Source organism: Lepisosteus platostomus, chromosome 12 (genome assembly GCF_059453375.1).
Source record: "Lepisosteus platostomus isolate fLepPlt1 chromosome 12, fLepPlt1.hap1, whole genome shotgun sequence".
Classification (NCBI taxonomy): Eukaryota; Metazoa; Chordata; class Actinopteri; order Semionotiformes; family Lepisosteidae; genus Lepisosteus; species Lepisosteus platostomus.
The window spans coordinates 25674138-25701426 of record NC_142622.1 but is presented as its reverse complement, the minus strand read 5'-3'; the positions used below and the strand labels follow the sequence as shown (position 1 = coordinate 25701426).

General features: G+C 39.7%; 1 protein-coding gene across 3 annotated transcripts in view; it reads left to right on the top strand.

Annotated features, from left to right (window-relative positions):
• Nucleotides 1-27289, top strand: part of stac (SH3 and cysteine rich domain) — an 87957-nt gene that overhangs the window by 44845 nt on the left and 15823 nt on the right. For 2 of the 3 annotated variants that reach the window (XR_015925729.1, XM_088601516.1), the window contains exon 7: nucleotides 23243-23310. Coding sequence is in view for 2 of the 3 variants with exons in the window: in XM_088601516.1 (XP_088457642.1) it covers nucleotides 23243-23310 (68 nt within the window). In the remaining variant the exon portion in view is untranslated. Of the gene's footprint in view, nucleotides 1-4567; nucleotides 5074-23242; nucleotides 23311-27289 lie in introns of those variants that run through there. The other variant, XM_088601517.1, reaches the window with a different exon arrangement.

Genomic DNA, 27289 nt, shown 5'->3' with positions numbered 1-27289 from the left:
CCACGTGATACCCTGTTCTGCATAGTCATTCTTTGTAATGCATAATATTCCAACCCAATAGATCTGGAATAAAACCACCCATTAAAATCTGGTACTCGGCAAGTAAAACTTGCTGTCCCAATACTCCTGTGGCCTCCTGCCATCTTCCCCTATACATTGCTCTATAGTACACTGTTGAACAGAGGAGTGAAACAAGCATGACAGTAGTGCTCCAGTATCCCCTAACAGAGAAACCATCACTCCATTAACAGTACATTTTTAACCACTGGACTGGGACAGACTTAGGGAGGCTACAAGGGATTTACAGGATCTAATCGTTAGGTAAACAGATTTTCTCACAAGACGTTATTCTCCCCAGTCTCGATTCTAAACCTACAGCGTTTCAGCATGTCTGGTTTCGAGACATTCGAATAAAACCAAATTGTTTCCATTATTGCAACTAATTGTATAAAAATACAAAAACTGTTTAACTACTTTTACGTCCACCTGTACTGTACTTATACGTTTCAGACGCTCTTATATTTTCCAATCTCCTTAAGTTGATTTTCGTCAAGTCTCTTTAGTTACGTCTCTAGCCAGTCCCGCTGGCTAAACACACTCACACCGTCATTTAGTATACCAAAACTCATAGTTACACACATACATCCCGGCACACAAATTCATAAAACACACATACACATCGAGAATATATTTTTCTCTTCGTAATACAATGTGCTGTATTCTTGTTTTACTTCTACATGAATCCTTTTAATTCCTGAAGCGCACTCCACGTTCGCTGCATTTCTAATTTCGGGTGCGGTACTTTAGCCCACCGGTCAATATCTTACGGTTTTGGATTTGATCGTATGGGGGAAATCAGGGAAGGTAGGTGCGATTGCAGACCCCCTCGACGGGGTGCGAGACAGTGTTAGAGTGGCGCTGTCATCAACGGCGCCAGCCCCTGCTACATCAAGTCCTTTCCCACTTCGAGTGAGAGTACAGATCTGCGGGCACCCTCCCTCTAACAGGGGAGACCCTGATCCGTCTTTATCACACTCATACCAAGTGTTATCCCAATCAGACCCCCCTTCTCCATATGGCCACTGAGGGAATTGATCCCAATTATTTTCGTTTCCTGCCTGTTTGTTCCCCTGTGGGAGAGCAGGATATAACTTAGTCGCTGGCTGCAGCACATTAACCAGTGCAGCGTGACCAGGAGTTAATTCCTAATTCGTTTCTCATTCTCCTGTACTGCCTCTTTTAGCTTTTTTTTTTCCTATACTCTTTCGTAGCGAGTAAAGTATATCTTCTTCCGGGTTTTATTTTCCCCGTAAACACACTTTTAAGTCACATCCCAATTTCTTTTTTTTTTCGTCATGTATCTGCCACTACTGGTGCCGGCCGTGCACCAGGGTGGGAGCTACATGCTTGTGCTTTTGCCAATCAATACTCATATATGCTTTCTTTACAGGCGTCTTCGCCCCAAATTCCCTCTGACAAACTCAGCTTTTTCCATATTTTTCTCCTTCTTTTCCGTCAACTTACACTTTTCCGATATTTAAACGGACCCTTCCACCACTTTCTCAAACCATCAGTTAGCGCACATGTTCGGTCTCTTTAAGATTTACTTTTGTCGTGTGTGAGGTAACAGCTCATTCAGTAGGGGGATGCTTTCACTTGAAAAACCTGTGCATTCCTGCACTCATTCAGCCAAGGGCGTCTGTTACCTCAGGATCTAAATGCCTCTCCGAGACTTTAGAGAGGATTTACACCGCACTGTTCACAGGTAAGAAACGAGACCTCGAAAACCCCCTTTCTTGATCAGTAATTCACCATCCCCAGAACGCCAGCATCGCTGCTTTTGCCCCGGGGTGGACTTACGCACTGAGCTCAATCAGGGCGATTCTCGGGTCCCCCAAATCCTGCCACTTAATGCCCCGCTCCCCACTATGAGGTGCGCCCATGCCAGTGTCGCGCGTGTGTATATGTATTTCACAAACAAGGAAAACACCAAAAACATACATACATATATCTCCTCCACTCCTGCTTCCTTTAAAACAAAAAAAAACCACGCCACGCCAATCTGTGCACGATCAAGGCGTAGCTAATCTCAGGACCCCGGGCGTAATTAAAGCCCACACCAATCCTGGATTATACGTGCATTTAATGCACCACTCAGCTCCAGAACCCCGGGCGCAATTAAGGCCCACACCGATCCCGAGCCACAGAACTCCGGGTGCAATTAAGACCCACACCAGTTCTGACCTTCAGAACTCCGGGTGCAACTAAGACCCACACCAGTCCTGAACTACGTGCATTTAATGCACCACTTGCTCTAGAACCCCGGGCGCAATTAAGGCCCACACCGATTCAGAGCCTCAGAACTCCGGGTGCAATTAAGACCCAAACCAGTTCTGACCTTCAGAACTCCGGGTGCAATTAAGACCCAAACCAGTTCTGAACTTCACGGTAAGGGTCCAAAACCCGTTCAAAACTCCACGCGCAATTAAGGCATACACCAGCTTCGAACGCCTGTACACAATACCGCGGAACCCCTGCCAGACCAAATTCTGGGCTTACAGCAAACAACCCATTACATACACCGGTGCCTTCCCCGGGCCAGAGGAATTCAGAAACTCACGTTTACTCCGTCATCTCGGGCGATTCTCGCAGGGAGCAGAGATTTCCCAATCGGTCAGAGAGAGTCGGGACTTTTAAATAAAAGAGGAGTCCTTACCTCTTAGTTATGTGCGCGCTGACCGTCTCTCCTGCCGATGGGAAGTTCTGCGCCTTCTGGAGCATCCGCCGACTACGCCAAATTTGTTGTAACAGAAGAAATAAGGTTCTTGATCCCGAGATGAAGTGAAACAGATGAGTTTATTGCATGCAAGGAACAATAAAGCCGAAGTCTTGTTTCCCGCAAGAAACAACAAAACCGAAGTATTGTTCCACGTACTGTTACAAACTTTTGGGTTATATAGTGTTTTCTTCTCCGTTTCTGACGTCACTCGGTCTGATGGTAAAGAGGGGGGTTCATGGTATTTGGCCAGTTTACGATGTTCTGGGCAAATGGTCAGTTTAACATTACACCCAGGGGGGTTCCTAGCTTGCATCTGCAATCCTTATCAGTTAACCCCCTTTCCTGCCATAAACCCCAGCTTGTGACTTAGAAGTCTAAACCCCCTACAGAAAGGATTAAATTCAAACCCCCGTCTTCACATCTTTCTTCAGTACCTTGTAAAACTGCCAGGTGGAGCTAATAAAGTTCAATGTCTCATGTACAGCATTTGAGCTGTCACCAAAAAACACCCAGTTTCGAGTCCTGTTCCCTGCTGAGAACAATCTTTTTCCATTTAAGAACTTAAGGTGTATACTGCTTAGACTTTTAATAATTTTGAACTGTGTATTACAGCATGTTAAACATTAAAAAGTTGGTATATTTTATAAAAGCAAGATTGCTCAGTTGGACAAAAGTACACACTTCCACCTTCTTCATTAATAATTTAATTATGTATAAATATATTATGCATCAAAGTCTTTAACTTAGTAACTTACAGTGGGTTCTGGTTTTAATGTGCTTGTTCTAACATTATTAAGCTTATATTCTGTACTTCATAAAAAGTTATAAAGTTTGATCCTTTTCTAAGAATATGTAGTAAGAACACCACTTGCTGTTATTGTAAAAAGATAAATGTTGTAGTGATTTAACATCATGTGATAGTTATATTGATATGGAATCATGTAACCAAGCAGCTAAAGTATCACAAGAAGACGTTTTGGAAACATTTTGACAACCGTTTCTTTAAAAAAAAAATCTTCTATTGTCCTTGTAGTGGTAATGAGCACTGTAATGTAGTGAGCTGCACTTAGGCGGTTCAAAGTGCGATATGAGCATTACTTTCGGTTTGTTTCTCCTATAGCTGAATGCATAAAAATAGTCCACTATTATAGTTTATTGTGAACATGATGTGTCTCTTTCAGGTTTACATCCGAGAAATTTACATTGAGAAAATCTATATTTTGTCTTAATCCAAATGTCAGCAGCCAGTAATCAGCCAACAATTTACAGTAACTTTGAATTTCAAAAACAGTTTAAACTGTACTATATAGTAATTGGATTTGAACCCGGTCTGTCAGCATCATTCAACAGAGAACAAGCTGGACGAATTATTATACATGATGGTTTTGTGTTTAAGGATTTCTTCATGAAAATATTTCAATTAAATGAGGGAGGGGGGAAGGGTTATTTTTTACAATTGCCAGTAATCGGAGAACAGCTTATCAACACGATTGGCAAACAATTCTTTTAATTTTTAAAAACGAAATAAAAAATAAGATTCAATGAAGTGTTCCTGCCTAAAACATTGCATGACTTTAAAAGCTGTAAAAAACTGGTTTAGATAGTTAAAAAAACACTTTTTATTTGCGAAAAATGGGTGATTTTTCTTCCTCATGATCAGCTTAGAATCTTTGTGTACACTGTATGATTTTTACTTTATAATTAAACGTTTAAAATACTTGAATTTCATAAACACAATACACATTTCATACAGAAAAAATCACATTCTCTTCTCTTCTTGTTGTGTAGGACAAATCAGCAGGTCTTTTTTCCCAATCAGAGGCTGTGAAAATATCACACTGCCCACTGCGTTCCATCAGAGGGGGGGGCGGCCCCGAGAGAGGGAGGAGGAGCAGTACAACATGAGCGAGCTTTCTAAAGCACAGAGTGCAAATGGCACCAATTGCGTCTGCATTTATCACTTAGTTTTTTTAATTAAACAGCGTAAACAATTATCTTTGTCTTCTAAGTCACTTAATTAACTTTAAGCATAGCTTTCTCACCATTTAGATTTATTTTTCATACAATCCTTAAACAAAGCAGGAGCATATTGTACTTCCTAATGGCATCACACTTGGAAAGATTAGATTGTAATTGTTTTGATTTATTAAAATACATTTTATCAAAGTGTCATCTATACAAATGCCACAAAACTATTCTCGATTGTATTTCTGAATGTTATGGCACACTAAGTTCAACATTTTCAATACATCTAAATAAGAAAGTCAGGTGTGAACATAAACGATTAATAATCAATAATATTAAAAGTAGCACTAATAAATTGTTGCACTTTTTCAGCATCTTGTAAAAATATTAATTTACAAATCATTGTTCAAATGTACATGACTATAGGATAATAAGTAAAATACAAAATTAATAAAGAAAAATTAGGGTTTTAAAATATTGTTTAAAATAGTTTGCTAATAATCAACAATTAATAACAATCTTAACTGTTTATAAAAAAATAAATATATTAACTAAAGAATCGGATGGCACAATGGTTAGCATGCCTTTTGTATGTTTGTATGTTCTTTCATCAATACAACAGTAGCACCACATGTCTCAGAGGCTTTCAAAATTAAATTATGCATGGAAATCTTTGAACTAGAAAGATGACTAAGATATCCATCCATTTTTAATGGTGGTGCAGTGATTAGCTTTGCTATCTTGCTGTGCTGAGGCTCTAGGTTCAATTCCTGAGGTATTGTACTGTATGTGTGGAGTTTGCATATTTTCTCTGGGTTCATGTGGATTTTCTCCAGGTAATCAAATTTCCTCTTGCAGTTCAAAACATAATGGTAGGTTAATACTGACCCTGGTTTAAGTGTGGGTTTGTGTCTGTTTGTCTGCCCTGTGATGGACTGACACTATGTCCAGGGTATATTCTGCCTTGCATCAGTTTCTTGCAGGGATAGACTCCAGCTACTCTGTAAAGGATAAGGAGATTAGAAAATGAATGGAACTAAAGGCACTGTGTAACTACTGTATACACAGTGATAGAAACCCACTATGAGATGACAGGATCTCATTGAGGATAAATTATTTTATAGTGCTGGTTTATGGAGTCAGCCTTTCCTCTTCTCTGGATCTGATCAATCTAACTACCTATTTTCTGTGCTTTCCCTGTCCTGCTTGATTTATAATTATTCTGAAAATCTTCTTCTTGAAATGGGTCATTTATAAATACCTATTGTCACTGTTAACATATTGCACCAACTCTGTGACAAAATATACACTGAGCTCAACCTGACAGCTGCTGAGTCCTTAATTTTATTTTTTGATCCCCCCGCCGAACTTGCAAAAAATATATTTCATTGTCAGCTATTACTGTTGCACAATGTATTGTTGTGCATTTGATAAATCCATTTTGATTTGATTTTTAAGCTGTTATCACTGATCACTGAATTTTTGCACTTGACATTACTTAATTCAACCCCTTTCCTGAACGTCTATGACAAGCATGTCTATGACTGCGCTCAACAAGCTTAGGGAGAACACAAAAACAGCTCTTCCTCCCAGGGAACATTCTGAAACATTTTTACATGTTCCTTTTAACTACATTGCTGTCGATACTGTTGCAATAGGCAGTGAAACCCTCAGAGTTTGTAATGTAGGGCGATCTGAACGAGTTCAACTTTGATGCAGGACAAATAAATGTATTTCCCACAAGCTATACTGTAGTGGCTTTAAAACTATACAATATTGCACTATATGCATGTGGCAGGTCTTTGTTGAAGTTTTAAACTATAGTTTGGAAAAACGAGTGTTTAGAAAAAACAGGACATTTGATTGTTGGTTGCCAAATGTTAAAGAGCAACAGTGACAACACAACATGCTACTGAAAGTTCGTTCCCATCCCTTGGGCAGAACTGTCTATTCTACATAACAAACACAGCGGAGTGTAATACTTTTAGCCTTTGTGAGAAGTATGGAGCTGCATTACATAAAGTGGCTGCCATGGAATATACTGTAGTAGGAAAAAGCTAATTCCAAGCTGAACAGAAAAGACTCAATGTGTCTCATCTCTAAATCTTCAGCTTACAGACCATCCAAGGTCATTTATTATTAATAATATCTTCCATATCGCATTACAATTGGAACATTTTTTACCAATGTAAATCCACCTGTCTATTTTCTCACCACTTTATCCAGGACAAGTAACAGTTTCACCAATACTATTTGGTAACATTTTTTTACGATTTTGACAGTGTAGTGATTCATAGCCGTTCAGGGACGCCAAATATGTAATCATAGTGGCTCTCTGAAGGCACCAGTTCTGTAGGGTTTGGGCATTTACTGAGACAATTATTAATTGTAGCAGTAAATCACAAAGTTGATTCTTTTGATGGCTTTAGAATCCAACCATGCGACATAACTCAAACAACGCGCACACACAGGTACTAATACACGAGGATACATTTATTAATACATAGAATATGCATATAAACCTAACAGATCTTATCGAGAGGGTTATCAGAATACAAAAGATATATATTCAATCAGTTACAAAGAGTTACATATATCAAGAGGACATACGTTCAGTATATCATTCATTAAGACCGTTTCATAAATGAACTTGGTTATAACTTCTACATTAGATACTCGAAACAAGTACATAACTCTTAGGAATTAAATTGATATCAACTGGTTGGGATAACAATTGAATTCTTGAGCTGTAATGCATTGAAGTTGAATACTCATCCAATCTTTGGGGATTCAGATCTCCTGCGGGCACAAAGAAACAGTTGCAGGCTGTTGCTGTCCAATCCGCGCTCTCTGGCTCCGTGCCAGGCGGTGCTGTGCGGCTTGCGACGGTGCGCTGCTGATGCTCACTGACCGGCTAGTTAGTGTTGGCTTTAACTAGCAAAGTTTGTGCACAGGAGAAAAGATGACTGTGGGTCCCAGCAAGTCAGGAAGAGGACCGGTTCGTTCCTGATGAAGAGCTAGTTCTGAATAGTGATTCAGCTGTCCACAGTTCCGACCTGTTCACAAGGCCTGCTGCTGGTTACTCTCTGGCAACCTCCACTCTAGACTCTTAGAACAAAGGAAAGTTCTGGCACTCGGACACACTGGCCGTTCCGTGGTTGTCCGGGCTGAGTCTCAGGATGGTCAGGAGGCGCGCTGCGAGGATGTCCTGCCCTTGGGAGCCTTCTGCTCCTGGGCCGTCCTGCCCTGGAATTCTCCTTTGAATTCCCTTTAGAACAGTCCACAGAATCCTCTCCAGAATCCCTTCTGAATCTGAATCTCCCTTTCTGAATCTGAATCTCCCAGGCTCTCTGTGTTGCCTGTTTTACCTGGAGGAACTTCAGCTCATTGATTGGCTGAAAGTTCCATGGGCATCAGAGTCCCACGTGGGTTACTCGGCCCTACCAGTCCCTGATTGGTTGATCAAGGTGAGATATGAGTCATTTAGTCCTGACACTTAGTAATGCAGTCCAGATGTCCAACTGGCACTCCCTAGACAGATAGGCGCCAATGGGTGACCATTGATCATGATAGCCAGGCTTAGCTAAGTGCATCCCCCTTTGGGAGCTGTCCTTATCAAAAGAAAACATCTTGCATGAATGGTTTCTCTGTGGCTGCACCACAGAGATGAACAGAGAAATGGGGCCTCATTTGGGAAGCTCAGAAACACTTAATTCTGCCTTATTAATAAGCCTCACCGCTACATATCCCCCCTTTTTGAAGGCCACGAGGTCCCGAGGCATTGTTGCCTTCAAAACAAAACAGAGTTAAGTGATGTCCCTTGCCATTAGAACATTAATCTTAAATGTCTACATTACTCCTCGAGAATTCATACCGGAACCAGCATTGGATACAAACAGGATGAATAACATCTGGAGTATGTATAAACACGGTAGGAGACATTATCTCAGTCTAGGAATTACACATCAGGAAGTTCACTGTCAATATCTGATACCTCTGTAGTAGATATTTGGGGAGAAGTCACTTCCTTTCTTTTGACATGCTACCTTTTGCCTCATTCATGCTACCCAGAGTACATCTTGATGCGAGAGTACAGCATTCAGAGTACACTGTCAGTCATGATCCAACTACCCGGCAGTAGTGTTACAATAACAACGGTTCCTGTTCCCAGCCCTCCGATAAACCACAACACCTGTGTTGGGTATCTGCTAGGGTGGTTTGGAGGTTTGTTCCATTAAAGCAAACTAACTACCTGTACCTCTTCAGGGCTTACTGTTTCTTGGATTTCTATCCAATTGAATAGTGTGGCACCTGAAGGCATCTTTGACCTCAAGTTTGGTCTTATATTGTCTGGTTCCAGACCGTACAGTGTTAAGTTACCACGCTGTAGCCTCCTCGGGAACTTGCAGAAAAACTGTTTGATTAGGTAGCTGCATTGCGGTAGCTGTATCATGCCTGTCACAAGTCATAGTGTCAGTTAAATGTGGTGTGCTGACCAGCCAATTACTTCCCACCTGCTCTTCATGGAGTTCATTAACCTCCCTCTGCCCGTTAGTAGCTTTACACCCTTCATTGGTGAATCGTTTAGACACAGCCAATGGATAGCTTTGGTAGCCATACCCATCTCAAGATTTGGAACCGAATTCAATCTTGGATTGCCTTCTGGGTGAGCTATGAGCGATGGGGTTAATGTCACATACTCCTCTACTGAGAAGAGTGGAATCAAGTGGGTTGGGATTTGTGCCATGGCTAGACTGGCTACAGTGGCACCAAGCTCCCTTAACAGGTCTTGTGTCAACATTCTGGCCTGTTGCACACAAGCATAAACCCACTGTATAACACCAAGAATCATGTCCACTGGTTGGGGAATAAGGTTTAACCCTGTTGCATAGGAAGTTGCATGTAGGGTTTTCCCTAAGCTTTCCAACTTTTGCTGCTGTCGATACAGTCTGTCACTACCCTCTGGCATCTCTGACACCTGCCTTCTTGGGGCAGTCAGGGTGAGAGTGCCAGTAGCACACAAACCTACCAGAAATAGCAAACATGCAACAGTGGCGGCAGCAATCAGTCCTCCCAAAAGTCTTTTCGGGTGGCTGATCCCAGTCATCTCCTTCTGAGTGACTGTTGCCTTTCTAAGCTGGTGCAGCATGTACATGGTGTCTTCCTCAGTATGCCATGTGGCATCTTGGGCACCAACCTCCTGGAAATCTGGGGAGATCTGACGCAGCTGCTGATGCTGCTCCTCCTTTTCCAGGGCATCTGCTTTTTCAATTTGTTCCTGCCTGTGCTCTAGGAACCCTGCAGGGGGCGGTGCAGCGGTGGAGCATGCCTGACCCTCAGCTGAGTGGTCATCTGGAGCACCTGAGTGATCTGGGATTGTTACCCTATTCTCACTGTTCAGGTCCACCCTGCACACCTCCTGATTGAGGAATCCCTCTATCGGCATGTTTACAATCGTTTGCTGGGGGTAGGTGTAGGACACCTGCTCGCTCCCCCCTTCCCTCGCTAGGGGTTCAGGGAGCTGCCCCAGCACTGGGATAGCTAGTTCACTGTCTTTGAACTTACTATCACTCACCAGGCCCATGTCAGTGCAGGCGGGGATTCTGACACCTCTCTTTGCGATGTCCTGCACTGGCAGGCGGGTGACTTGACCATCCAGCTCCAGTCTGGCTGAACCACTGTTGGTCAGACTCAGACTGACAGACTGAGCTGGTGGCTGTAAGAAAACTGGCTCGGCTTTCATTCCCTGTCCCTTCTGGGGGACTGGGTGTGTTGGAAACCCTGCCGTTGAGGCAGGAACAATCAGGTCAGTCTCACTCACTACCTGGTAGTCGTGAGAAATAATGTTACCTGACTGCAGGTTCCCTGGGTCAAAGCAGAGGGAATCAGCATCTGGGATCAGGTGTGTCCACAGCGCAGTAGTCTCAGCGTCCAGCTGGACCTCCTGTCTAACCTGTGAATGTTGCACCAGGGGCACCTGGCGGTGGCCCTGTGACAGCTGCTCAAGCAGATCCTCACTAATAGAGGACCTCTCAGGGCTAAGGGTGGGGGCTACATCACCAACCTGCTCTCCTGCCATCTGGATCCTTTCCACCACTGCGGGGTGGTGGTCCTGACCCTTCTTGGGTGCCAGGGTGCACAGGGAAAGCTCCTTTTCATCGCCAGGTGGGGAGATCTGCTCCTCTTTAGGGATGTAAAAGGTGTGTGCTTTACCTGGTGGATCAGGCGGCTGCTCGGAGCACCGCTCCTGTGGCAGGGAGGCTGTTGAGACCTCGGCCGGGACACGACTTCCCTGTATATTCGGGGAACAAGAAAATATTTTTATTTCTTGTCCAGAGGGAACAGAAGGAATCTCCGCATGGGCTTCTGTGTTCGGTGGGCACTGTGTGAGCACAGTCTGCCTCTTGGCCCCCCTTTCCTTCTGTACAGAAGACTTAGGAGCCTTGACCTGTTTCCACACTTTGCCTTTCTGGTGATCCACCAAAGGTTCCTCTCTGAGTCGCATGCCCTTTTCTTTTTCTACCCGTTTGAGCTTGCTGTGTGACATCAAACACCTTTCAACCTCAGTGTCAATCAGTGTCTCACTGGGTAAGACATCTCCCATGGCAGCCTTGAGGTAAAAGCTTCCTGCTTTTCCTCTCTTGTTTTACTGCCTGCTCTGTGACTTCAGGGGTGGAGTCAGCACTCGCTTGGGAGTGGCTGACCTTATCCAGGCAGAAACTCTTCCGCTCAATCAGATAGACTGAGGGAGGAAGAGGGGGCGGGTCTCCGCCTCCTCCAGTGGAGAGTATCAGCTCATTCACGCTTCCGGCAGCCGTGGGGAGCGGTTGTCCCTGTCCTAATAAAGCTTGTTCAAGCCTGGCCAGGCGGGCGGCTACTGAATCCTTTTGTTCAGCTTTTTCTAGCCCTTTCCCTCCCCTGGTGTTCTCATGGCACTTAGGACGCTGGGTGCGGTCCTGTGTGAGTGCTTTGGAACGGGGCTTAGCCAGCTCAGGAGCCTGTGCTCCTTCGAGCAGGGGGGAATTAACCCTGCTGGCTCTGACGGCGAACGCAGTCGCTTTAGCAACTTTTTGCTCAGAGCGACTTTGGACATCATACTCCCAGGCTTTCTGCACGAATCTCTTAATATCAGTCATTTTCATGGTCTGGGCATCTATATGCATTAAGATCATCTTTCTGACTGACGGGTGGAGATTCGCAATGAATAAACCCTTGAAATGTGTGTTCTCTTCGCAACCCTCATCATTTCGCCCTGCAAAATAAGTTCGTCTAAGTCTCTCGTAATATTCGCGAGGGGACTCTGCTCTCTCGTGCTTAATGTTAAGAGCGGCGGCTATCGCGACAGTCGGGTCAATAAACGCACTGTATTCTTCGATAAGTGCTTGACATAGCTGCTCAAAGTCATTACAGACTTCTTTCATCTGCCTAGCCATCCACTCATGTACAGCTCTGCTGGTAGTTTTTCTAACCAGAAACACTTTCTCCTGTTCTGTGGCGTTTGGCAGGTACTGCAGGTTATACCTGAGGTCTTGAATATAACTCTCGATATTATTCTCTGACACTGCGGGGTCAAATCTCTCTATGTCCTTCGCTAGCTCTCTCAGAGAATGGAGATTTATTCTCCTAGCTTCTCCGCTGACGGAGATATGGAAGAGATCGTGGTCAGACCTGTCGCTGCTAGAGAGAGTGCTTAATAGCGACTCGAATTCAGACCTTTTTGCAACCATCGTTAAACTTAAAGAGTATTACTTTTAAGTACGAAATTACAGTTTTACCACAGAAAACCACAAGATCAAGTATGCAATCAACCCGGTAGATCGCAAAAGATCACAAAACAATCAAGCACTGCTTAAAGAGCAAGGGGAACTTTTTTTCCTTTCGGCTTTCAGCACACTGTATTGTCGTGTATGAAACCCGCGGCGTTTTATATGAATTATTCGCTTGGTTGACTCATTTCAGTCTTGCCACGCCCACCCAGGGACGCCAAATAATGTAGTGATTCATAGCCGTTCAGGGACGCCAAATATGTAATCATAGTGGCTCTCTGAAGGCACCAGTTCTGTAGGGTTTGAGCATTTACTGAGACAATTATTAATTGTAGCAGTAAATCACAAAGTTGATTCTTTTGATGGCTTTAGAATCCAACCATGCGACATAACTCAAACAACGCGCACACACAGGTACTAATACACGAGGATACATTTATTAATACATAGAATATGCATATAAACCTAACAGATCTTATCGAGAGGGTTATCAGAATACAAAAGATATATATTCAATCAGTTACAAAGAGTTACATATATCAAGAGGACATACGTTCAGTATATCATTCATTAAGACCGTTTCATAAATGAACTTGGTTATAACTTCTACATTAGATACTCGAAACAAGTACATAACTCTTAGGAATTAAATTGATATCAACTGGTTGGGATAACAATTGAATTCTTGAGCTGTAATGCATTGAAGTTGAATACTCATCCAATCTTTGGGGATTCAGATCTCCTGCGGGCACAAAGAAACAGTTGCAGGCTGTTGCTGTCCAATCCGCGCTCTCTGGCTCCGTGCCAGGCGGTGCTGTGCGGCTTGCGACGGTGCGCTGCTGATGCTCACTGACCGGCTAGTTAGTGTTGGCTTTAACTAGCAAAGTTTGTGCACAGGAGAAAAGATGACTGTGGGTCCCAGCAAGTCAGGAAGAGGACCGATTCGTTCCTGATGAAGAGCTAGTTCTGAATAGTGATTCAGCTGTCCACAGTTCCGACCTGTTCACGAGGCCTGCTGCTGGTTACTCTCTGGCAACCTCCACTCTAGACTCTTAGAACAAAGGAAAGTTCTGGCACTCGGACACACTGGCCGTTCCGTGGTTGTCCGGGCTGAGTCTCAGGATGGTCAGGAGGCGCGCTGCGAGGATGTCCTGCCCTTGGGAGCCTTCTGCTCCTGGGCCGTCCTGCCCTGGAATTCTCCTTTGAATTCCCTTTAGAACAGTCCACAGAATCCTCTCCAGAATCCCTTCTGAATCTGAATCTCCCTTTCTGAATCTGAATCTCCCAGGCTCTCTGTGTTGCCTGTTTTACCTGGAGGAACTTCAGCTCATTGATTGGCTGAAAGTTCCATGGGCATCAGAGTCCCACGTGGGTTACTCGGCCCTACCAGTCCCTGATTGGTTGATCAAGGTGAGATATGAGTCACTTAGTCCTGACACTTAGTAATGCAGTCCAGATGTCCAACTGGCACTCCCTAGACAGATAGGCGCCAATGGGTGACCATTGATCATGATAGCCAGGCTTAGCTAAGTGCATCCCCCTTTGGGAGCTGTCCTTATCAAAAGAAAACATCTTGCATGAATGGTTTCTCTGTGGCTGCACCACAGAGATGAACAGAGAAATGGGGCCTCATTTGGGAAGCTCAGAAACACTTAATTCTGCCTTATTAATAAGCCTCACCGCTACAACAGGCTTCAGAATGCTTTGACTGATGATTAAAAATGTAACGTAACAAATGTAAAAAATGTAACATTGTAGTAAAAGAGCTATTGAGCACAGAACATCTTTTCACCTGTGAAAAGATTTGCATATGTAGTTTATTCTTATCTGTGTGAAAACAGGAAATACAGAGGGAGTTTCAGATACTAAACAGAGGTCTGGAACACCCTGTCTCAAACATAGACGTTTAATAAATTGAAGGTTCTGAAAACGGTGACAAATCAACCGGAACAAAATAAAATTTTAAAATACAAGCGGTTTGAAATTATTAGTTGTTATTAATAAATCACTTAACTTTGAACATGTTGTGATATTTAGAAATACCAAAAAACTCAATATAGTGTTCATAATATTAACTATTTTAGTTTTTCAAAGAAATGTTTATCTGTTAAAAGAAAACCCATGCCGGGAGTTAGGTTTGAACCACTGACCTCCAGCATGCAAGTCACACGCCAAAGCCATTATACCAACACACCTCTTGATAACTTATGTTATAGCTGAAATGGGTAGGCAAAATGTTTTCAAGTAATAATGGGTGAATGAGTCAAATTGATACAGATGTTTACAAAGAAAGTGGACTACGGTAATACTTTGAGCTATATGAAAATAAATAAATCCTTAAGTATCATTATTAATTTCTTTAGATACCCGATTCCATATTATATTCTCTATTAATCAAATTCTAAAAATAATGCTTTTTTTTACTATGATTTTCATAGAAAAGGTTAAAACATTATAGCTTTTTATAAAGTATATAAACTTAATATAGTCAGAAGGAACACATTAAAACATTTCCTAAATAACCACAGTAAGTAACTGAATGAAAGACTTTGATGCTTAAAATGTTTATGAAGAAAGTGGAATACTGTTGTGTGTTTTTATCTAAACTACCATTACCAGCCATAAACAGTTTTATAATGTATTTATATTCCTAAATTAATATCGTTTATGATGTTCAGAGACGTTATGCTTCTCTTATTTTTATGCTCAGCCACCAAAATTTCCCTGTAGTTGTAAAATTCCATATTAATATTCAATATTAAGCAGATTTAAATATGCACAGTAAAGACATTAAATGAAACAATCATTTTCACTAACAACCAACAACCAGAAGTGCCATCTGTTGGTCATTTTGGCCAGCCAATCACGTACTGGGGTATTCCACGCTATTCTGCAGATAATTATGAGCGGTATGGGGTTTTACCCCGCATTTTAAATGGCTGTATCTGTACATCAACAATATATAAAATGCTAGAAAAGAGACATAGGCAGTGTAGTTATTCTTGTACACATACAGTTTATTTTTGTATGTGAACAATTTTTGAAATCACTTTTAAGATTAAAAATAAATTACATTTATAATTTTAAAGAGCTTTTCAAGTAATACATAATGTGTGCTGTACATTTGCCTGAAACAAATGTGTGCTACACAAAACACTTTTCTATAGATTTGGTATTTATTATTTGTCATCTTGGTTTCTGCCATAGGAATTATTACCTTGTTTGGAAGATCAAGAGGCCACCTGCAACACATCTGATAATTCCTTATGGTTGCAGGATTTCCGCTTGATTTGCATTTGATTTATCTGTAGCCCTTAGTGGGATTAGGCTTCAGGTTGCAGATGCAGACAGCTACATAAAAAATACTCTTTTGCCTTGTGTCACCACAACACGCAAACAACAACCACTCTTACACCTTCAACTGCCTTTCTCAGATTATTTAGCTTTTATCTGATGATGTAAGAATGTAAAATTACATTTTTCAAGTAAGAATGTACCCAACCAGATAAAAAAGATACCATTGTTCTTTTATCTTGAAAAAACAAACAATTTAGATTATCTGAATAATCTTCCTTTGTTTATAACAACTATGTCTATCCATCCATTTTCTAACCGCTTTGTCCAATTCAGGGTCACGGAGAGCCAGAGCCTATCCCGGCATGCATCAGGCGCAAAGCAGGATACACCATGGATGGGACACCAGTCCATCGCAGGGCACACACTGATAAAAACACTCACACACTCACAGCAGGGACAGTTTTCTCAGAAGCCAATTGATCTTCTAATATGTCTTTGGACTGTGGGAATAAACCAGAGCATCCAGAGGAAACTCAGGGAAAACATCCAAACTCCATGCAGATGGCACCCCAGGAATTGTACTGTGCTGTGCATTATAACAGTAATTTTCTTAATAAAATTCCTGTTTTCGTATTAGGTAAGAGCACTTAAGATTAAAGCCACAGTATTAGGCTTTAACAGTTTGTGTTACAGTCATTCACTAGGAAAACAATTCATAGGAATCCACAATCCTTGATTTGATTTCTGAGTAAAAACATTTATGTGTCCAACAAACTGAAACATTCTGGTGTGTATTTAGTCCATAGCCAAGGCTGAATTACTCCCTGTGACAGAATGGCAGGTTCAAACAAGATGGCAGATTGTAAAACCTTTTAATCTTTTAAACTGTACCATTATATTCCATACTTTCACTTTATAGACCAGAAGTCCTTAAATGCACTTAAAATGGGTAAACATAAGCTACTTTAAAAAGGAAAAACTGATTTTTCCACCTTTCTCAAGCTCCATCATGCTGGAATTTGTGTATGTTACTTACTGTATTTTTTTAGATCTACAGCAGAAAACATTTTGTAATACTAATAAAAAACAGTGGATACCAAAATGCTATCCAGGGACCTGTCAGTAATAAAGCTGTGTAATACACTTCAGGTGGCTTTAGGGTATTCCTTTTTATGCAATTAGCAAATATAATTTTTGTAGGCAGCTTACATTGAATAAATTAAAATCCTAACATAATTCATTGCATATTAATGTGAGACATCTTGCACAAGTAGTGGAAGTCTATAGTAGTCAAAAGGATTTGTTCTTGTTACTTTTGAAAAAGGTAATGTTTGAAGATGAGGCATTAAATTTGCAAAAAAATTGGTCCTGTGTGAACTCAGATGGCATGTTGATCTGTGTATTTGAAAACACTAAATCATTGTATGCACTGATTGAATTAAAATCTGCTGAATTTTATCAACAGCCAAAGCTTTGTTTTTAATTTTGCACCTGAAAAGGTGCTAAAATTTTTTTAGTAAGTTGAGTCCTAAACCTTTTGAGAAACACAAGCATCACACAAACTATTCCTGCTCATAGTCTGGCCAATTAGCTCTAACCCTAATGGGTATTATTCAAGTTCAACTGGATGAATGTACAGTATGTGAAATTGAGGTTCCTGCATAAATCAAAATTGCCACATAACCTATGTTTCTTTTTCTTCATTATCTACTGTACATGCAGCCCATAACAACCTCTGCTTTTTAAAATCAATTTACTGTAGCTGGTTAACTCCAAACATCATAAGTATCATTCTACTGGGCATGCCACTAACATCTGTGACAGTGTCATTCTCATACATATGATGAAGACCACATTACTGTCATTTTGTTCTCTCTAATCAACTCTCTGTCTTCAAACCATTTGATGTGATAACAATAAAATCTGCTCCTGATTGGGGCCCCACAAGTTGTTGTTATAATTTTTAATTCATGTAGGGATCCAAGGAGTAGCGCAGTCTAGTGAAGGTTTGAAAGGAGCTTAATTGTGATGAAAAGTGCCACTTCCAGAGAACACTGAAGGAGACATACACACGGTGTATTTCCCACACTGCCCTGAATTGCAAAAGGTTTAATAATCTGAGTCCAGACATGTTATTACCATGAATGGGGGTTTAAGAGTCCACATTCTACACATTCTTATGTTACAGTGGCTATTCCTGATGAGTTATCCCATATTTCAGCTATTTCTGAGGTGTCATGTACAACAGCAGGTGTCTGTTGAAAGCATACTCAGAATGACCCCAGGACAGAGCCAGATTTCTACACTCCTAACAGGTCATCACATCTAGGGCTGCTTTAAAGATAAAATTTAAATGCTACAGTGATACTACTGTATATTCACCCTCAATGGGTCATCACATGCTTAGTAAAATGCACCTAGAAATGCCTGCTGCTTTTCTTCAAAAAACATTTCGTCAATGAATTCCAGACTTGATAAGTGTCATTCAGGTTTCCTAAAAAGTGGATAGGAATTTGGTAGGAAACCTTCATAACTGCTTACAGTTTTGTTGTTTATTTGTTTATTATGAAATTACAAACTGGCCCTGGTCAAACAATGTACTGTAAGTAATGGAATGCACATTTAACTGAAATATGGCATATTTCACCATCAACCAAAAGTGCTTCATTTGTACCTTACAAGCTGTAGCAATTAACATTAGATTAAATGGGGTTCCTGCATAATCTAAGACAGCTGTGCACCATTTCATTTGATCTCTTGTTTGTATACAACGAAAATGCTATTATTCACAAACTGGTCTAGTAAACTCCAAACTATAGTACTGTAGGTATCATTCGAGTGGCAATCCAATTAAATGGATTTAATGGAATTATTACATAAATTAGAATGTTTGGTTGTTTTACCTCTATCGCTTCTCAAAATTCATGCTGCTTATATTCAGAAAATTTAAGGTACTGAACTTTGAAGGTATAGTACTAAACTTTAAATTTGGAAAATGTAAAATATATTCAGGTGAGTTCCTGGTGACATTGAAATTATAATATTGTTCAGTGGTGCTCCTGCGTTGACAACAAAGGCATCCTTACTACTGGTCACTTTTTTTTGCGGTTCCAGTTTGAGTGTATGCTGTGTGTTTTGGCTGCCACTACTGGTATATTTTGCTGTTTTTTAATTCCTTTCCTTTTTTCAATTTGGTTCATTGGATGCTGATTGTTAAATTTGTTGGATTTAAAGTTTCTAAACGTTTCCAAAGAGCTTTTTTGTTGTTTTGTTCCATTGATTTAATGCACTGTACAGTACTATATTGGCACCACTCAGGATTCTGCAGATGCTCTGCCTCTATGGACTTTGCCTAGTAACGCGCTCAACAATTTGAAATAGCTGCATCAGTATGTGTAGGCTGCAAAGGAGCAGGTAAAAGTTTATTCCGTGCTAAAAAAAGCTCCAGAGATGAAACATTGGGTATCTTTTCTTTTCCTTTCAACACTGAATAAACTTTTACCTGTTCCTTTGCAAGCTGAAATAATGACTGTATACTTACCACGCCTGTCCTGAAGTACTTCTTATCAAAATTAATATTATGTGTAACTGAGACCTGGCAGTAACCTAACAATTTTGTTTTATTGAATTAAACTATTCCTTCAGGTTTCACATATGTTGGAAAACACCGGTCTGCTGGCCGTGGTGATTTTTTGGCTGTAGTCTGTCCAAAGAACTTAATTATAAAGTTAAAAAGTTATCTTTTTATTCTGTCACCTTTTATGAATGTCTTGTTCTTAAACTCTATGGACTCATACCATTGTTGATTTTACTTGTCTGCCTCGACCTTACTTAACTGGTAAGTTTTCCCAAACACTTTTACAGCCACACTCTTGATCTGGTCTGTGTTTCTGGCCAGAATGTTTAACATCCTCAAGAAATTCAACAACACATTTCTAATTAAGAAGGCTAAGCTATTTAAAGCCTATGCCTTTTTCTTTAGAAAGATGTAACCACACAATTTGTTTTAGAAATTTGAAATCTATAAACATCACTGATTTTTCAAATACTATTCTTAGTTCTCCCCTTGTTCAAAATTGGTAATCTTCAGTGGTTGTGCTACTCAGCACTTATGTACTGACTATTACTTTGGATGAACTAGCTCCCCTTAAAACTCCTTTAAGATTGAATGGAGTTTGGAATGCCTGAGTAAAAAAAAATCTTTGAGGTTCATATTAAGCCATATTATGAACATCAACAAGTCTAAAAAGTTGCACTATCTTCTGCCATATCTTCTTATATATTTGGAACTATTAACCCTGGGCTAAGAATTAATATTAACCTACTTTTTCTGTTATTAACAAACTGATAATTGATAACTGTTAACTGAAAACTGTTCTTTCTTCCATCCCTGACCTCAGTTTTAAGTTTAATCTATAATTTATAAAAACTCTACATTTGTCTGAATCAAATTTTAGCCTTGTTCCTGATCTGGATAATTATTTGAGTCCAGGTTTTTCAATAGGCATTCCCTCCGTACCAGATTCTATTGAATTTAATTGAATTGACTTAGATTAATTTGCTAAAATTATTAACAGTTAAACAATTTCATGTTGCTTAGACCCCAACCATTTGTCTTTACTGAAAGCTTGCCTGCATAACATCTGAACTATTATAGTCAATATTATTAACAGTTCTCTTTCCATGGGTGTGGTACTGTACTTACTACTTTAAACACTTCATCAATCACTCCAGTATGAAAGAAACAAGATTCGGATTCTGATATAATTGTAAACTATAGACCAATTTCTACGTTACCAATTTCCACACATTGTAGCAAATGATCTGAACAATTCCAATCTGATTTTCATACTTATTATAGAACAGAGACTGCTCTTGTTAGGTTTATGAGTGAATTGTTTGTTGTGCCAGACTCTGGGGCTTTAAGCACTTTTGCTCCTTGAACTTAGTGTTACTTAGTGTTTAACCATTCACTGTTAATCAAACACTGCAGACATGTTTATCTATCGATGACACCGTTTTTAAGTGGTTTTGCACAAATTTGTCTGGCAGGCAGCATTTTGTTTCTCCTGGTCTTCATAAATTCCCCATGGCCACAGTCAACCATGTTGTTCCTCTGGGTTCTGTATTAGGTCCACTGCTTTTCATTATTTAAATGCTTCCTCTCTGTCAGATCATACACAAATACGATCTTTGATTTCATTGTTAAGTAGATGATAATCAGATCTATTTTAAAACGTCTTCCCTTTCTGATCCCCCACCTCCATTACTTGTCACTTGTCTGCCTGACATTAAGCTCTGGTTGATATCTAATTCTTTGAACCTAAATAGTGACAAAACAGAAACATTACTGGTAGGCAGTAAATGTCAGCTGGAAAAGCTGGAGAGTTTCACAGTAATGGTGGATGGCGTCTCCAAATTAATAATAATAATAATAATAATAAAAAACTATATTTTATATAGCGCCTTTAAAGGTGGCTTCTCAAAGCGCTTTACAGGATGACAATAACAATAAATAAGAAGACTACAACAATAAATAAGAAAATTTCACAAGATAGGACACAATTATAATTACAACAATACAACAATAACAATAGAGGAGACCGTGGAAGATGGTATTAAGAAGAGCAGAGGGGTGAAGAATGGAACCAGTTAAGTAAAGGCTTTTCTGAAGAAGAAGAAGTCTGGAATTTAGGAGTCTTATTTGATCCTCTCCTGTAATTTGAGCCCCATGTGAAAAATTTGATTCAGAACTCATCTTAGAAATAATGCCTGCATTTGGCAATTTCTATCAATGACTGATACTGAGTGCTTGCTAATGCATTTATAACACCACGGCTTGAATTCTGCAATTCTTTGCTCTATTGGCACCTCAGTAAGTTGCAATATGTCCAAAACTCTGCAGCTATTCTTTTATCTCACACTAGTCCCTGGCAGCCCATTGCTACTACTCTTAAATGTCTACATCGGCAACCTGTAAAGTCACATATTCAACACAAGACCTAATTACTGATTTATAAGGCTTTGAATAATCTGACTACATCATACATTTCTGAACTACCTTGTGTATACATTTCTTCCCATAGTTTGACCTTCTTAGTTTGTTTTGTATGTCTTACTTTTTTTTTTAGTGTATTTTATATCATTACGTACAGCTTCCTTGGTTTGGAAAGGCCAATTATAAAAAATATTATTATTTCTTATTTGTGAACACTTAAACTGTCAGTGATCAAACCTAGCTGATTAACTGCAAAGTTGATTTTCACTTGTCAAATTAGCAAGGAAGATACCAATCATATAAAAACTTACTTGCTACATTGCTTTGGTACAGTATTACCAGTATTACTGTATAACATTATAGTATTACATTCTAGCAATTTTTGTTGGTATGTCATTGATTGTCTTAGTGAAGACACAAATAATTCTATCATATCACAGGATTCACTGATAATGATCATAGAAGCATGGATTCACTGATAACACTTTATATAGTAAGACATTTTAAGAAATTCTATTTAAAACTTGAGAAATATTGCATATTATACTACTGTGAGTAATATATATACTAACATTATATATTTGCTCTGAGTTAAAAACCAGTTCAGATTTAGCGAATAGATGGTATGCAATAGGTAAAGCAAAAATTTACATTTCTATGTTTTTCTCATACCAGGATATCTCAAGATATTTGAAGAAACAATTAATCCAGAATGCAAAACTATATTACATATTGAAGTATTGAGTAAAAAAACTGTGGTATAATTGTGAATGTTTATAATAAGACTGAGGGACTGCAATGCAATAAGAATATGCAATGACGGCATAAGCATACATTCATGACATACAGTACATGACAAGCATACTGTACATTCAAAGGTACAAAAGTGTTTATTATGCCGGCACACAGAGTTGATATTTCAATTCAATTTAAGCTTTATTGTCTCAGTTGGGAAATTTGTTTTAAAGCACACTCCCAATGTAACAACACATTGAGAGACCAAAGCTTCTAACCAAAAATTCAGTACAACAGTTGTACTGCAAAATAAGGGAGAAGACAGTAAAAATACATTGTTTGAAAGAGATATTGCAATGGGGATGAAAGATTTCTTGTGTCGTGTCTATTAGTATTATATCTGGAGACACAGAGGCATCTCCCAGGTGGGAGAAGTGTGAACTTGCTGTGGAGGGGGTGAGAGACACCTAGCAAAAATAGGGATAAACTGGGCTACCAGGAAACATAGACATTAAAATCAATGACAAACTATATAAAAGAGAAGATAATTTTCTTATAATGCTTCCAAAGTATTGAATGCTAATAACGTGCACACAACTTTGCATTATGTTTTTGTGTGCCTCCTTTTTTTATTTTCAAACATTGAAAATGAAAAATCTTTAAATTAATCTTCCTTGTTTTCTGAATTATTATCTTTTCCAGTATTTACATCTTTAGAAAATGGAACAGAACATTTTCACTCAGAAGAAAAGAAACCTGAAACTTCTCCGGTAAGGGGTGGCATTTTAACAAAAGCTGAACTTCAAGTTTAAAAATCTTGTGTAAAAAATGCAATTAGTTAAAATGAAAGAGTTTGAAAGTCTACTGTTTAAAAATAATGTTTTATAAAATAAGATCTAGGCTGTTATTGTACAATTCTTGGCAGGTATGATTTTGACAGTAAAGATTTATGACACTGTCTGATCAAATTACAGTTTGCTAGAAAGTATTTATCTTTAAGGAAGTACACTATTCACCTTTCTTTCCCCTGGGGTATTAGCATTGAGCTGGCATCCACAGGATGTCAATTAAGTATTTGGGTGTTCCACGACTCATGAATTTTAAAGTGTTTGAAAAAAAATGTAATAAAAAAATTGGTGTGGTTCAAATTCCACCAAATGCCAAACATGTAGTTAATCATTTCCTATTTTCACATGATGATTTCCAGTCTTACCTAGCTTACAACATTGTCTACTCCTGTGGTGTAGACACATTATTAATTGTCATTATTCCAAAACTTGAACTTGAACTTTATTGCCATATGTAACCGGTACTGGTACAATGGAATTCTTACTTACAGAAAGTCTCTCGATTGTAAAACAAGTGTAAAAAACAAAACAAAGTGCAAACAGTACATCAAGACAATGTACAAACAAACAATAGACAATGTGCAAGTAAACATGCAGACAGTTTGAATGTAAACAATACAGACGTGTAAACAATGACTGGAGACGTACAATAAATAAATTACAATGAGGTAGATGGTGATGGAGTAGGTGTGGTCCGAGGGGGATGGCTAAATGTGTTCGCCAGTCTCACTGCTTGTGGATAGAAGCTATTGAAGAATCTAGTGGTAAGTGTCCGTATGCTCTTATATCTCTTGCCTGAGGGCAGTGGGGTGAAGAGCTCATGCCCGGGGTGGTGACTGTCCTCTGTGATGGCCAGAATTCTACCACGGCAGCGGTCCTCATAGAGCAGTTTAATCTCAGTGAGACCGCAGCCGATGATCTTCTGGGCCATATTGACCATTCTCTGCAGTGCTTTTTCGCGAAGAGGTGTTGCCATACCACACGGTGATCCCGTTGGTGAGGACGCTCTCGATAGTGCAGCGGTAGAAGTTCACCAACACATGTATTGGCATCCCCCATCGCTTGAGGCACCTCAAGAAATAAAGGCGCTGCTGAGCCTTCTTCATGATAGAGTCAGTGTTCACAGTCCAGGTTAGATCTTTAGAGATGTGAATTCCCAAAAACCTAAAGCTGGTGACTGTTTCCACTTCCGTTCCATCAATACTGAGTGGGCTGTGAGTGTGTGGCCTGTGTCTCCGAAAGTCCACTATTAGCTCTTTCGTTTTCTTTATGTTCAAGGTGAGCTTACATTTGTTTGATATGTTTTATTACTCAACTACAGTTACGTCCAACTACTGAAAAGTGTTTCTCATTAGTCTATATATATATACAGAACAGCAGACAAGACAGTAAATACAATAACAATAACAATGTAAACAATTAGTATGGTACCAGTGTGACAGTACCCATATCTGTTAAAAACTGTGCAAAAGTACACAAACAGAACAAAATAATTAGGCAAACAGTACAAAATAATACAGCGATTATCAAACAGTACAACTATCAAATAGTACAACTACAATCAAGTATTGTTTTAAGTTCAAGTTCGGCTTACATTCAATGGTCAGAGGTATGGTGTCTGTAGTGTCAATTAATAAAAAAAGTATAAATAGCTGTAGTTTTAAACTAACTGTAGTAAAATATAAATGATAGAGTTCATCAGAACTGTCTGAAACACTGAGGTTCTCTTTAAACTGTTTAAACTTTTTGATGGACAGAAGAAAATAGCAGAGACGTGACCATCTGCAAATCTGATATGCATGGCGTAAAACAAACATGAATACAACCACATACGAAAATGGGCTGAAACAAATGGCTGTGACTTCTGAGCTGTCCTTGGCATGCATTACTAGTTTTTGTCCCTAGTAAGTGTGACTCTTTTTGGGAAGAAGAACAGAGATGTACAGTATAGTACCATGTCAAGACTGAAGTAGAAAATACATCACAGCTACATTTCCAATGCAGATTTGATATGTCTTATAATTTTATAAGCACCGTAGTCGCATTTGTTTATCTTTCATCTTTCTAGAATGTCCTGAATATACAATGTTGTTGAGAGTTATTGATAGGGAGATGAAGGAATTTATTTTCCATATGTACACGTACATTGTGATTCTTATTCGAAATAGATAAAAGACAACATTAGACAACACCACACAATGTGTACAGTACCTTACAAAACAGTCAACATACTGTTAAGTCATTACAAAATGATAGTCAAGTCTTTTGCAAGGTCATCTTTTAATAATAATTCTTCCTTACTCTTATGTACTCCCAAATGATAGATGGGGATTATTAGTAGGCCATGATTGGCTGCCAGTTGTCAGTTGCAGGGTGATATAGCTGCTGGCATTTACTTGTTGACCTTTTAAATTTCTGAAAATGCAATAATTAGCAAGATATTCTAAGAGATTAGCAAAACATTCTAAATTTTGACTCCTGTGTACTTCACTGAAAAAAACAATACCTAAAACATTGCTTTTGTAATTAATGCCAGTTACGTTCACTATAGCAGGAGTAGAGCTGCAGGCACACCACAGAGGTGGAGTCAGGTGAAAGCACCAAAGTGAAGGCAAAACATGTGAGATGAAGCAAATATTGAATCATACAAATGACAAAGTCCAAGTGTCTGTGTAGTAGAAGTCTCTTTATTTCATACTGTATGTATATGTGAGAACGGCTTGCAAGCACCGAACTCGAAAAATAAGTAACTAAAGATGGTCTTTTATTCCACGGCCAAACAAGTTACTATGACATATTCTGAACGAATAATAAGACAACAACACATCCCTATATGGTTATTAATCATATCTAAGTTGCAGATTAGACAAAAGTTAGTTCTTTTCATATGTTCTGGGCACACATCCAGCTTACCTCATACATGCCTTTTTATCCTACTGACCAAGGACAGGCACCACATTTATATATTTGTGTGCAAGGCCAACTTCAAGCACTAGACTGCATAGTTTGCAAAAATACAAAAATTATATTTTTTTATATACGTGGCAATACGTGAGCCTTGATTTTACAGAACATGTCAGCAAACTCGTAATATGCAGTTGGAATCTTACTGTGGTCAAAATCCTACAGGGCAAACATATGCAATTGGTGAGTTTCTTTCAAAGCCAAACTATGTGAAGGTTTTGCAGTTCCAGCCAGGGAATCCCAGGATCACGGGGTAGAGTAGGGATAAGACACACAAGAAAGAGATAGTTCCGCAATGAGGTTCTCCCATTGTGAGATTCAAGGACAGGTCTGCTGGACAATGACTCCAAGAAGATTTCCTTCCAGAGACAGGACATTGGATAAAATTTTGTAGATCTGCAGAGGGATCTTCAGACATTCAGCTATCCTTGATTGAAGTTCCCAGTATCAGAGTTAGTCAACAGAAGTGTTTACTTGGACTTGTCAAGTCCCCCAGGACAGCAAAAGCAGTAGACTTGAGGTGGTGAAGAGATTGAAGAGATTACCTGCCTCCACACAGTAAGGTCTGCCCTACTATTCTAGAACATTTCCTGGAATCTCAAGGCACTCGATGTAGAAGTGTCCCTTCCTTCCACCATAGATGCACAGCCCATTCACTCTGTGTTGCCGGCACTTGCTTGGGGAAAGCCTGTCTCTTGCCACCTGCATGGGTTGCTCCTTGAATCGCGGTGAAAGAGCTTGTCTTACAGGGCTGGGTTCAGGCAGTGGTCTTTATGCTCTGGCTGCATCCATCTGAACCTGCAGGTGTTGCTTTTACCATTGCTCTTGAAGGCATATGTCTAGATGGGAAGCCACACTGATGAGGGCTTTTAAGTCTTGCAGGAGTACACAGCATACCAATTCATCCTTCAATTGTTCAGATAATCTGGCAAATAGT